The 13,490-nt window shown below is 42.0% G+C and overlaps 1 protein-coding gene across 5 annotated transcripts in view; it reads left to right on the top strand.

Annotated features, from left to right (window-relative positions):
- The window catches only part of usp47 (ubiquitin specific peptidase 47), a 227,780-nt gene that overhangs the window by 69,645 nt on the left and 144,645 nt on the right, over nucleotides 1-13,490 (top strand). For all 5 annotated transcript variants that reach the window (XM_063061574.1, XM_063061573.1, XM_063061576.1 and 2 more), the window contains one exon: nucleotides 7,999-8,202. In XM_063061574.1, the coding sequence (XP_062917644.1) occupies nucleotides 7,999-8,202 (204 nt within the window). The remainder of the gene's footprint in view (nucleotides 1-7,998; nucleotides 8,203-13,490) is intronic.

Consider the following 13,490-nt stretch of genomic DNA (forward strand, 5'->3'; position numbering starts at 1 on the left):
CTTCCTCGTGTTTACCGTCTTTTTAAGTTCAGTGGCCACTGATGACCTTTGCTCCTTTCTTGTTTAACTTGCTGTAAGTGTTGAGTGACTGCACAGTAGCATGAGCCAATTCTCCACTTCTGAGCATTCTTTTCTCAGTATATGCTCTCCTGACTTTCTAGTGTTGACGTCTGTATATTGCTATTATTTTTGTGCAACTGTATCATATATCTACTGTATGTGCTGTCTGCTGTCAGTACTGTGTTTTGCACCTTGGCACCGGGATCATTGTTTGGCTGTATTCATGGATTTTCATGTATGGTTGAATGACAATTAAACCTGCATAGTGTATTCTGAGGAAGCTTTTGTAGCTTTTTATATTTTTAAAACTATTGTCTGGTGCCTTTTAGAGGTATTCAATTGCTATTGTTTGCGCAAACTTCTCTGTACAATGTGGTGAGGCCATTTGAAACATGCACAAAGCAACAGAGCAACCTTCGGTTACTTTTCATCTATCTTCATCTAGGGCAAAAAAATCTATTAGTTTAAAATTTAGTGTTGAGATGTTGTGTTCTCAAAATGCATGTATTTTTTAAACATTGTAAGATGTTCTCAAAATGCACCTACTATTTAAATATTTTAAATATTCTCACCACTGTTTGTAAGGAGTTTGTACATTCTCTCAGTGACTGAGTGGGTTTCCTCTAGATGCTCTGGTTTCCTCTCTCAGTCCAAAGACGGGATGCTGTTATACTGTATCTAAATACAAACGTTTGTAAATAAAATTCAAACTTATAACTGTGCCCGCCTCTACAACTTCCTCTGACAGCTTGTCCCATATACTTGCCACCTTTTGTGTGAAAATATTGTCCCTCAGGTACTCCTTAAATCTCACCCATCTCACGTTAAACCTATCCCCTCAGGTTTTGGGATCCCCTTTACGGGGGGGAAAAGAATTTTTGCCCCTCATGATATACCTCTATAAAGTGATCCCTATGCACCACAGATAAAAATCCCCTGCCTTTCCGGGGTCATTGACAGATTTTTGAACTGCTTGTGCTACATAAGATAAAATTCTTCATTCAAAGGTTAGTGCGAATATTGAACAAGCTGCCGGAGAAGGTAGTGGCTGTGGGTTTGATTTCAACATTGAAGAAAAGTTTGAAAAAGTACATGTATGGGTTGGGAATGGAGAGATATGGTCCAAGTACAGGTTGAGGAGACTGGGCAGAATAACAGTTCAGCACGGACTAGCTGAGCTGAAGGACCCGTTTCTGTGCTGTAGTCCTCCGTGACCTTAAAGCATTCTTCCAATAGCTAGGTAACCAGAACTACACAGAATACTCCATGGGTAGTCTCAGTGATGTCTTTTCAGTCGTTACATGACATCCCGACTCTTGTGCTCAATCTGCAGATTTCTTTTACTTTCATATTCTAAAAGGCTGGTGAGTGCACAAGACTGGAACATGCGTCAGGCAGCTGGACAAAGTCCCAATTAAACCACGTCGAGAATATTCAAAGTAGCTCCCGATGCCATCACATGAGATGGATGGATGGGTTTTGGGGGAGGGAATGCAGTAATCTGCCTTTGGACTATTAACTTCATGCTTTGTTACAGCATTCACCTGAAATTCCCAGGCCTGAGACCTATCTTAGAACAGAGATGAAGAGGAATTTCTTTAGCAAGAATCTGTAGAATTCATTGCTTCAAACGGCTGTGGAGGCTAAGTATTTGAGTATATTTAAAGCGGAGTTCTTCCCCACTGCCATCAGATTTATGAATAGACGATGAACCCATAAACACTACTATTATTTGGCTCATTTTGTACTACTTAATTTTTAATATATTTCTTATTGTAATTTATAATTTTTATTATGTATTGCAATGTACTGTCTCAAAACAAATTTTGTGACATATGCCAGAGATATTAAACCTGATTTTGATTCAGATTTTTTTTATATTGCTTAGTGTACAGCTACATTTTGGCCCATTCTGGCCACGCTGCTGTTTATTTATGGTGAGGCCTAATTTGGAGTTCTGTGTCCAGTTTTGGTTACCTACCTACAGGAAAGATGTCAATAAGATTGAAAGTGCAGAGAAATTATACAAGTATGTTGATGGGGACTTTAGGGCCTGAGTTATAGGGAAAGGTTGAATAGATTAGGACTTTATTTCTTGGAGCATAGGAGACTGAGTGGAGATTTGATAGAGGTATAAAAAATTATGAGGGGTATAGATAGGATAAATGTAAGCAGGCTTTTTCCACTGAGATTAGGTGAGATTAGAACTAGAGCTCATGGGTTAAGGATGAAAGGGGAACCATTTAAGGGGAGCATGAAGGGGACCTTTGTCACTCAGAGGGTGGGGAGAGTGTGGAACAAGCTGCTAGTGCAAGTGGTGGATGCAGATTCAGTTGCCACATTTAGGTACATTGATGGGAGGGGTATGGAGGGCTATGGTCTGGATGAGATGGACTGAAGGGCCTGTTTCTGTGCTGTAGTGTTCTTTGACTCTATGATTATTCACAATGTCGGCCAACTCCCATCCCCTCCTCGCTGCCCTTAGGAATGTATTCATTTCTCACAGTTACTATTTCTCCTTAAATGCATCTCCTGCTGTGCATCTCAACTGTTGTCTAAAATCCTGCTTAGTGACTCGTTGCTGCTGATTGGATACAAAATATTTTGGCCCCACAACCAAGTGCCCCCAAGTCTCCGTGAAAATCTGGAAACCCAGTGATACTTTAACACATGCTGTAGCTTTAATCCCTGTGTGTTATGACAGAATTACTTCCAAGTTTGGGAACTTCATGCATTTGTTGAAGGAATTCAAAATTGCACCAGGACATTTTACAGGAGAATGTCAGGGTAACAGTCCATCACCTGAAACTTAATAGAAGTTGAATGATGCAGCAAGACAATGATCTGAAACAAAAGAGTAAATCAACAACTGAATGGTTTAAAAAGAAGAAAATTCGTGTTTTGGAATGGCCAAGTCAGAGCCCAGATCTTAACCCAATTGAGATGCTGTGGCATGACCTGAAGAGAGCGAGGGCTGTTCATGCAAGGTATCTCAGAAATATTGATGAACTTTAAGTTTTGTATGGAGGAATGGTCTAAAATTCCTCTTCTGATCAGCAGCTACAGGAAATGCTTGATGGAGGTTATTGCTGCTAAAGGAGGTTCTACCAGTTATTAAATACAAGGGTTCACATACTTTTTCTAGCCTGGACTGTGAATGATTAAATAATATGTTCATTAAATACAGTCGGCCCTCCTTATCCGCGAGTTCCGCAAGCGTGAATTCAACCAACCGCGAATCGAGAAAACCAGGAAGTGCTCTTCCAGCACTTGTTGTTCGAGCGTGTACAGACTTTTTTTTCTTGTCATTATTCCCTAAACAATGCAGAGTAACATCTATTTTACATAGTATTTACATTGTATTAGGTATCATAAGTAATCTAGAGATGATTTAAAGTATACGGGAGGATGTGCATAGGTTATCGTGGATTCAGATTGAAAAAAAACGGTTTAGTGTCAGTTAGTCAAACGTTTGTTTTAGTATATAGTATATATTTTACCTTTCAATGCATATAAAACACTTAAGCGTATGTTTCAGCGCTGGGCTTGGGAACGGAAGCTCCCGAGTTGGATCCAGTGACAGACTGCTCCCGAGCGCGCTCTCCATCCATGCCAGGGTTGATGTGGAGGATCAAAAACCCAAAACCCAATAATTAAACCACTGCATTGCTTCGTAATAATTGTAGCTTTCACCGGGGCAAGGCCTTTCTCACTTTATCCTTTAAAATTCTTCCGATTGTTGACCGACTGTAGCCTAACGCGTTTCCAATGACCAATGGTGTTTCACCTCTTTCCGATCGCTTTATTATTTCCACTTTATTTTCAATCGTGATCGTGATTATTTTCATGAACAGAAACACTGCGGATTCAGAGCTCTGCCGCCAGGTCCTAATGTTCACTGCATTGATAAGGTCTGCGGTTCTGCTGGGTCCTAAGGTCCATTGCATTGAGACAGGTTGAATAAGGGACTTGAGCATCTGCGTTTTTTGGTACCCGTGAGGGTTCCCGAAACCAATCCCTCGCGGATAAGGAGGGCCGCCTGAACATGAAAAGTATAATTGTTTGTGTGTTATTAGTTTCAGCAGACTGTATTTGTCTATTATTGTGACTTAGATGAAGACTAGACCACATTTTATGAGTAATTAATGCAGAAAACCAGTTAATTGGCAAGGGTTCGCAAACTTCTTGCAACTCTAGATAATCACATTTGCTCACCAGCTGAACTGAGACAATTGTTATTAACCTTCGGATTTCATTGAATCTATTGACATTTAACACAGTACAGAAATATCATTGTGTGTCTCTTTAAAAACTGTGGTGTTTACCATTTGGCTCGCAAAACAAAATAGATTTTATTTATTTTATTTATTTTGAGATAAAGTGCAGAACAGGCCTTTCTGGCTCCTTCAAGCTGTGTCACCAGAATTCCCCCGATTTATCCCTTGTCTAATCACTGGACAATTTGCACTGTGGACTGTGGGAGGAAGCTGGAGCACCTGGAAAAAACCCACGCTTTCCTTGGGAAGGACGTACAACCTCCTTAGAGGACGCCAGGATTGAATTCAGAACTCCAACGCTGTAATAGTGTTGCACTAACTGCTATGCCACCATGCTGCCTGATGTTTAAGATTGTATGCACATAGGGCCTTGCATCTCTACATGTTTAGAAGTTTGGTCTCTGCTCTTCACATATGTGGCAACTAATGTACCTGGAGCAACATCCCACAGTGTGCGTGAGTGGTATTTGAGGTGGTGAGAAGTCTCCATACTTCTCTTCAGGTCATAGTGCTTAGACTATAAGACATGCAGAATTAGGCCATTCAGACCACTGCTGTCTGTGGCAATGGATTCCACAGATTCACCACCCTCTGGCTTAAGAAACTCCTTCTCAACCTTGTCCTAAATCAACGTCTCTTTATTCTGATGCTGTGCCCTTTGATCCAAGACTCATTCACTGTAGGACACATCCTCACCGCATCAATTCTATCTAGGCCACTATTCGATAGATTCCGCACCCCCCCCCCCCCCCCCATTCTTCTAAACTCCAGTGAGTATAGGATCAGAGCCATCAGCACTCCTCATATGTTAACACTTCCATTCCGGAATTATTCTTGTGAGCATCCTCTGGACTCCCTCTATTGTCAGCACATCATCTCATAGATAAGGGGCCCAAAAGTGCTCACAATACTTCGTGTGGTCTGATCAATGCTTTATAAAGCCTCAGCATTTTATCCTTGCTCTTATATTCTCATTCTCTGGATATGAATGTTAACATTGCTTTTGCTTTCCATACCACCAATTTGACCCACCTTTATTCCTTCTACCAAAATGCATGATTGTACACTTCCTGACACTGTATTCCATCTGCCAGTTCTTTGCCCAATCTACTAATCTGTCCAAGTCTTTCTGCAGATTCCTTGTTTTGTCAACATGATGTGTCCCCTCCACCTATCTGTCCAAGTCCGTCTGCAGACTCCCTGCTTCAACACTACCTGCCCTGCTCCTCCACCTATCTTTGTTTCAGTTGTTTACAGTCATCCAGAGATCTATTTGTCAGCTCCAAATAAAAAACTCTTAAAACATGCAACCATCTTTCAATACCTCACAGTCAGTGCTGATTGTGAACTCGTCATTGGATGTGAATTGACTATCCAGCTTTTCAGCTGAAACACAGATAAACCCATCAAAGTCGGTTGTTTAAAGTTCAGTATAAACCACTATGTTAAGGCTGATTCAGTGCTTTCATTATTATTTTCTGTTTTTTTCCTAAACTGCAAACAATGCTGCATCAGACATGCAAAACTGCACGTTTGGGTAGAAGTGTAGGTAGTTTGGGCAGTGTCCACAACACCTTCAATTATTGAGTCGCTGTTTGTTGAATTGTGGTATTCAACAATACTTGCTATTCAGTTTTGTATGGCTTAGCAAGCTTTCTGTTAGACCAACTAAACTAAATGGATTCACACTGTAAGCAGTGGATATATTTAATGACTTTTGCTTTCAGGACACAGACTTTCAAATAATTCAATTTAATATCAGAGAATTTATACAGTATAGAACCTGAAATTTTTACTTTTCACATATGTTTATTGGTGTTTAAAACATTTCTGTAGAAAATAAAAATCCAATTTTCTAATCACTGTATTGGTATTGTACCCATGTAAACTACCACACATTTTTCCCTTTTTTTTGCTCTACTTGTTTAATATATATGTATGTTTCTTATTGTAATTTATAGTTCTTTTACATTATGTATTGCAATGTACTGCTGTTGCAAAACATACTTCATGACATATGACAATGATATTAAACTTGAATGTTTCTGAATACCTGACATTTTGGAAAGACGACCTGTATCTTGATTCAGGGTGGGAATGCATACCTATCAACCAGTACCTTACTTCACAACTGTACAAGGGACACTGTTTACACTGGCTCTAGGGTGACCAAGTTCTTTTGTTTTCAATAATACATACAGAACAAGATACCTCAATAACTAGGTTGTTATTGTATGACATTACCTAGCTTCACTGGTAATATTTTACAGAAACATAAATCCATGATAAACTTAAAACAGTCACTTGTTGCAAGGTTAGGGTCACTCTTAAAAAGATTATGGTTAGGCAGATATGTTTTCTGTTCAATAAAATAACAATTTATTGCCACGATATGGAATGAATACTGTTGAAATGCAGTGAACAATGAACTAGGTACATTCAAGTCTAGTACAGGGAGTGGCACTGTAGCGTAGTGGTTGGTGTAATACTAACACAACACCAGTGACCTGGGTTCAGTTCTGCTGCTGTCTGTAAGGAGTTTAATCTGTTCTCCCTGTGACTGTGAGAGTTTCCTCTGGGTGCTCCCAATTTCCTCCCACGTTTTAAAATGGTAAGAGTTGTAATTGCTGAGATGGGTGTAATTGAGTTGGAAGGGCCTGTTACCGTGCTGTCTCTCTGAATAAATAACAGTAAATGAAGAAATGTGTTGGCGCATGGCCAAGTGGTTAAAGGCATCTGTCTAGTGGTCTGAAGGTCGCTAGTTCGATCCTCAGTTGAGGCAGTGTGTTGTGTCCTTGAGCAAGGCACTTAACCACACATTGCTCTGCGACGACACCGGTGCCAAGCTGTATCGGCCCTAGTGCCCTTCCCTTGGACAACATCGGTGGCGTGGAGAGGAGAGACTTGCAGCATGGGCAACTGCCGGTCTTCCATGCAACCTTGCCCAGGCCTGTGCCCTGGAAACCTTCCAAGGTGCAAATCCATGGTCTCATGAGACTAACAGATGCCTATATATTAAATGAAGAAAGTCAAGGATTGGTATTTGTTGCGAGATTCTTTTCCACTTCAATTCAGGTTTGGTTTATTAGTTTGCCGACATGTAGTTGGAGATACAGTGGAAGAAGTTTTGTTTGCCTGCCATCCAGACACATCATGGTGTGCATAAGTCTTCAATGCAGAAGGTAGTGAAGCAGCTACAGAGAAAGTGGTACATGGAAAGGATATCTGGATGTATATTGGCACAAATTCTGTTGGTCAGGTCCAGCCTATTTCTATTATTGCCCAGACTGGTCCTCATTGACTATATTGAGCTGTGGTAACTGAAGAACTTGGTGGAATGCTGTAGCAGGTACTCTGCCATCTCATTGAGAGCACCCAGGGACAGAGCCACACCACAGGAAGAAACAGGAGAACCCATAAAGCTGGGGGAAAGATGTATGACATCGATAGTGACAAAGATTAGTGGCTTGATGACTAATGAGGAGACAGAGGACAGATGAGGGATTATTTTGCTGTGTTTTGATGTACATGTGACAAATAAAGCTAATCTTTAATAATTGTGTGAGATATGGGTATGATGCAGTCAAAACCTATGAAAATAATGCATGTCTGATCTATAAAAGCTGCTACTCTATTTTAACAATAACCAATGTTGTTGCAGTCAGAGACGGCGGCAGATGAACCACGGGTACTCTGTATTATTCAGGACACCACAAATGCTAAGTCGGTCACTCAGCGGATCACTCTCAACCTCCCTGCATCAACTCTCGTCAAGCAGCTGTTTGAGGACGTCTCAGCTAAAGCAGGCTACGTCAATGGCACCTTCGAGCTGGTCTGGAGCAACGGTCTTAACAATCCTGACCAGGTGAGCCTGAGAGCTAACTCTTGCTTCTTCAGATAGTGATGTCCACCTTATCACCTAATCATGAATACTAGAATAGCTGGGGGGTGGGAACCGAACTGAAGCGATGGAGGATGAGTTGGTGGCTCACAAATAGAGAAGGCTTGTAGACAGTGTGAGAAGGAGGGTAGGCAGGTGATAGACAAGGGATGCACTCAGACCGATGATTTGAGATGTGTCTATTTTAATGCAAGGAGTATTATGAACAAAGCGGATGAGCTTAGAGCATGGATCAGTACTTGGAATTATGATGTGGCCATTACAGAGACTTGGATGACTCAGGGGCAAGAATGGTTACTTCAAGTCCCAGGCTTTAGATGTTTCAGAAAGGATATTAAGGGAGGCCAAAGAGGTGGGGGTATGGCACTGTTGATTAGAGATAGTGTCATGGCTGTAGAAAAGGAGGAAGTCATGGAGGGATTGTCTATGGAGTCTCTGTGGGTGGAAGTTAGGAACAGGAAGGGGTCAGTAACTCTACTGGGTGTTTTTTATAGACCACCCAATAGTAACAAGGACATCGAGGAGCAGCTAGGGAGACAGATTCTGGAAAGGTGTAATAATAACAGTGTTGTTGTGGTGGGAGATTTTAATTTCCCAAATATTGGTTGGCATCTCCCCAGAGCAAGGGGTTCAGATGGGGTGGAGTTTGTTAGGTGTGTTCAGGGTGGATTCTGTTCAGGATGGATTCTTGACACAATGTGTTTCTAAGCCTACAAGAGGAGAGGCTGTAATTGTTCTGGTGTTTGGAAATGTACCTGGTCAGGTGTCAGATCTCTCGGTGGGAGAGCATTTGGGAGATAGTGATCACAATTCTATCTCCTTTACCATAGCATTGGAGAGGGATAGGAACAGACAAGTTAGGAAAGCATTTAATTGGAGTAAGGGGAAATGAGGCTATCAGGCAGGAACTTGAAGCATAAATTGGGAACAGATGGGAAACGTATGGAAGAAATGTGGCAAATGTTCAGAGGATATTTGCGTTGGATTCTGTGTAGATACGTTCCAATGAGACACGGAAAGGATGGTAGGGTAGAGGAACAGTGGTGTACACAGGCTGTTGTAAATCTAGTCAAGAAGAAAAGAAAAGCTTACCAGCAGTTCAGAAAAATTAGGTAATGATAGAGATCTAGAAGATTATAAGGCTAGCAGAAAGGAGCTTAAGAAGGAAGTTAGGAGAGCCAGAAGGGGCCATGAGAAGTACTTAGCGAACAGGGTTTTAGGAGAGCCCCAAAGCATTCTACAAGTATGTGAAGAGCAAGAGGATAAGATGAGAGAGAATAGGACCAATCAAGTGTGACAGTGGATAATTGTGTATGGAGCTGGAGGAAATAGCAGAGGTACTTAATGAATACTTTGCTTCATTATTCACTACGGAAAAAGATCTTGGCGATTGTAGGGATGACTTGCAGCTGGCTGAAAAGCTTGAGCATATAGATATTAAGAAAGAGGATGTGCTGGAGCTTTTGGAAAATATCAAATTGGATAAGTCACCAGGACTGGATGAGATGTACCCCAGGCTACGAGGGTGGAGATTGCTGAGCCTCTGGTGATGATCTTTGCATCATCAGTGGGGACAAGAGAGGTTGAAGGGTTGCGGATGTTGTTCCCTTATTCAAGAAAGGGAGTAGAGATAGCCCAGGAAATTATAGACCAGTGAGTCTTACCTCAGTGGTTGGCAAGTCGATGGAAGAGATCCTGAGAGGCAGGATTTATGAACATTTGGAGATGAATAACATGATTCGGAATAGTCAGCATGGCTTTGTCAAAGGCAGGTCCTGCCTTGTGAATTTTTTTTGAGTATGTGACTAAACACATTGATGAAGGTAGGGCAGTAGATGTAGTGTATATGGATTTCAGCAAGGCATTTGATAAGGTACCCCATGCAAGGCTTATTGAGAAAGTAAGGAGGCATGGGATCCAAGGGCATCTTGCTTTGTGGATCCAGAATTGGCTTGCCCACAAAAAGCAGAGTGGTTGTAGATGGGTCATATTCTGCATGGAGACTGGTGACCAGTGGTGTGCCTCAGGGATCTGTTCTGGGACCCCCTACTCTTCATGACTTTTATAAATGACCTGGATGAGGAAGTGAAGGGTTGGGTTAGTAAATTTGCTGATGACACAAAGATGTGAGGTGTTGTGGATAGTGTGGAGGGCTGTCAGAGATTACAGTGGGACATTGATAGGATGCAAAACTGGGCTGAAAAATGGCAGATGGAGTTCAACCCAGATAAGCGTGAGGTGGTTCATTTTGGTAGGTCAAATAGGATGGCAGAATATAGTATTAATGGTAAGACCTTTGGCAGTGTGGAGGATGAGAAGGACCTTGGGGTCCGAGTCCATTGGACACTCAAAGCTGCGACGCAGGTTGACTCTGTGGTTAAGAAGGCATACGGTGCATTGGCCTTCATCAATCATGGGATTGAGTTTAGGAGCCGAGAGGTAATGTTGCAGCTACATAGGACCCTGGTCAGACCCCACTTGGAGTACTGTGCTCAGTTCTGGTCACCTCACTACAGGAAGGATGTGGAAACCATAGAAAGGATGCAGAGGAGATTTACAAGGATGTTGCCTGGATTGGGGCGCATGCCTTATGAAGACAGGTTGAGTGAACTCGGCCTTCTCTCCTTGGAGCGACAGAGGATGAGAGGTGATCTGATAGAGGTGTATAAAATGATGAGAGGCACTAATCGTGTGGATAGTCAGAGGCTTTTTCCCAGAGCTGAACTGGCTGACACGAGAGGACACAGTTTTAAGGTGCTTGGAAGTAGGTACAGAGGAGATATCAGGGGTAAGTGTTTTACGCCAAGAGTGGCGAATGCATGGAATGGACTGCCGGGGATGGTGGTGGAGGTGGATACGATAGGGTCTCTTAAGAGACTTCTGTATAGGTGTATGGAGCTTCGAAAAATAGAGGACTATGGGTAACCCTAGGTAAATTCTAAGGTAAGGACATGTGGGCCGAAGGGCCTGTATTGTGCTGTAGGCTTTCTATGTTATTATGAATGTGGCCTCCAACAATTTTCTCACTGAATCATGAGTGTGGCCTCCAACAGTCTTGTCACCTAATCGTTAGTGTGGATTCCAACAATCTTATCACAGAAGCATTACTGTGGGTTCCATTAGTGCGGATTTCCTGATCTTGATCAGAAAACGAGTAGGTAAGAAAGTGGAAAAGGGATCTCTCTGTGTGCTAATAACCAGGGCTCATGACTTTGGTGTTTTCTCATCATGGCAACAGTTACTTGGAGTATTGCGAGCTGCTTTGGATCCCTTATCTAAGAAAAGATATGATGGCATTACAGAAGGTTCACGAGAATGATTCCAGGAATAAAAAGGTTAATCTATGAGGAGTGTTTGATGGCTTCGGGTCTGTATTCACTGGACTTTAGAAGAATGAGGAAGGATCTTATTGAAACGTATCAAATATTGAAAGGCCTGGACAGAGTGGAAGTGGAGAGGATGTTTCCTGTAGTGGGAGAGTCTAGGACCAGAGGGCAGTCTAGAGGGTCAATCAATCAGAACAGAGGAGGTGAGGAGGAATTTCTTTAGCCAGGTGGTGTTGAATCTGTGGAATTCATTGCCACAGACGGCTATGGAGGCCAAGTGAAGGAGTATATTTAAAGCAGAGTTTGATCGATTCTTGATTCGTCAGGGTGTCAGAGGTTATGTATGGGAAGAATGCAGGAGAACAGGGTTGAGCGAGATAATAAATCAGGCGTGATGGAATGGTGGAGCAGACCTGATAGGCCAAATGGCCTAATTATGCTTCTGTGTTTTGTGGTCATATCTCTGCTAGTCAATGAGGCTTCACATAGGATCTTACTCAGTGTACCTGGTAGGTCTTGACTCAGAATTGTGGACCTGTTCCTCGATGAATAGATTGTTATTCTCTACTGTGCATCTTCTATAGATGTACTGTGGAAAGTATCCTAATTGGTTGCTCCATGGACTGGTATGGAAACACCAAAGCACAGGAACAGGAAAGACTGTAGAAAGTGCTGGATAGGCCATCTCAGGCAAAGCTCTCCCTTCCATTGAATATATTTACATGGGGCACTGCCACAAGAAAGCAGCATTAATCATCAAGGACTGCCATTATCCAAGCCATGCTCTCTTCTCAGTCGTACCATTGGGAAGAGGTACAGAAGCCTTGGGTCCCACACCACCAGGTTCAGTAACAGTTACTACAATCAGTCTCCTGAACCAGTGTGGATAACTTAACTCACCATAACTAAACTGATCCTACAACTAACAGACTCACTTTCAAGGACTGTGCAACTCAAAAGCTCTTAATATTGCTTTTTACTTGCACAGTCTGTCATCTTTTGCACATTGGTTATTTGTCAGTTTTTGTCTCTATAGTTTTTAATTAATTCTGTTTTTCTTGCAAATGCTGCAAGAAAATCAATGTCAGAGTTGTATGTGATAACTTAGATGCACTTTAGTAATTTACTTTGAATATTGAACTATGGTTTCTGCTAATGGATAATCTATAGCAGAAGTACATATGTCTCCTAGGGCCATGAGTTTGGAAAAGACAGAGATACAGAAGTTATTTACTGGTAATGCATGCTTAACTCTGACATAAACTCCAGGGTCTGTACTTGCTGGAGTTTAGAAGAAATGAGGGAAGATCTCATTGAAACCAATCAAATATTGAAAGATTGGGATCAAGTGAATGCAGAGAGGATGTTTCCTATAATAGGGAAGTCTAGGACCAGAGGGCACAGACTCAGAATAGAAGGACATACCTGTAGAACAGAGACAGAACATGGAACAGTATAGCACAGGAACAGGGCCCTCAGCCCACAATATTGTGCTGAAACTAATCCCTTCTGCCTACATATCCTTCCATTTCCCTCACATTCCCCTCACATTCATGTGCTTATAAGACCATAAGAAGCAAGCGATTTGCCCCATCGAGTCTGCTGCACCTGTTCAATCATGGGCTGATCCAATTCTTCTAGTCAGCCCCACTCCCCTGCCTTCTCCTCAGACCCTTTGATGCCCTGGCTAATCAAGAACCTATCTATCTCTGCCTTAAATGCACCCAGTGACTTGGCCTCCATAGCTGCTCGTGGCAACAAATTTCACAGATTTACCACCCTCTGACTAAAGTAATTTCTCTGCATCTGTGTTCTAAATGGACGTTCTTCAATTCTGAAGGCGTGCCCTCTTGTCCTAGACTCCCCTACTATATGAATAACTTTTCCATATCTAATCTGTTCAGGCCTTTTCTGAGCATCTATTAA

Source organism: Mobula hypostoma, chromosome 11, assembly GCF_963921235.1.
Source record: "Mobula hypostoma chromosome 11, sMobHyp1.1, whole genome shotgun sequence".
Classification (NCBI taxonomy): Eukaryota; Metazoa; Chordata; class Chondrichthyes; order Myliobatiformes; family Myliobatidae; genus Mobula; species Mobula hypostoma.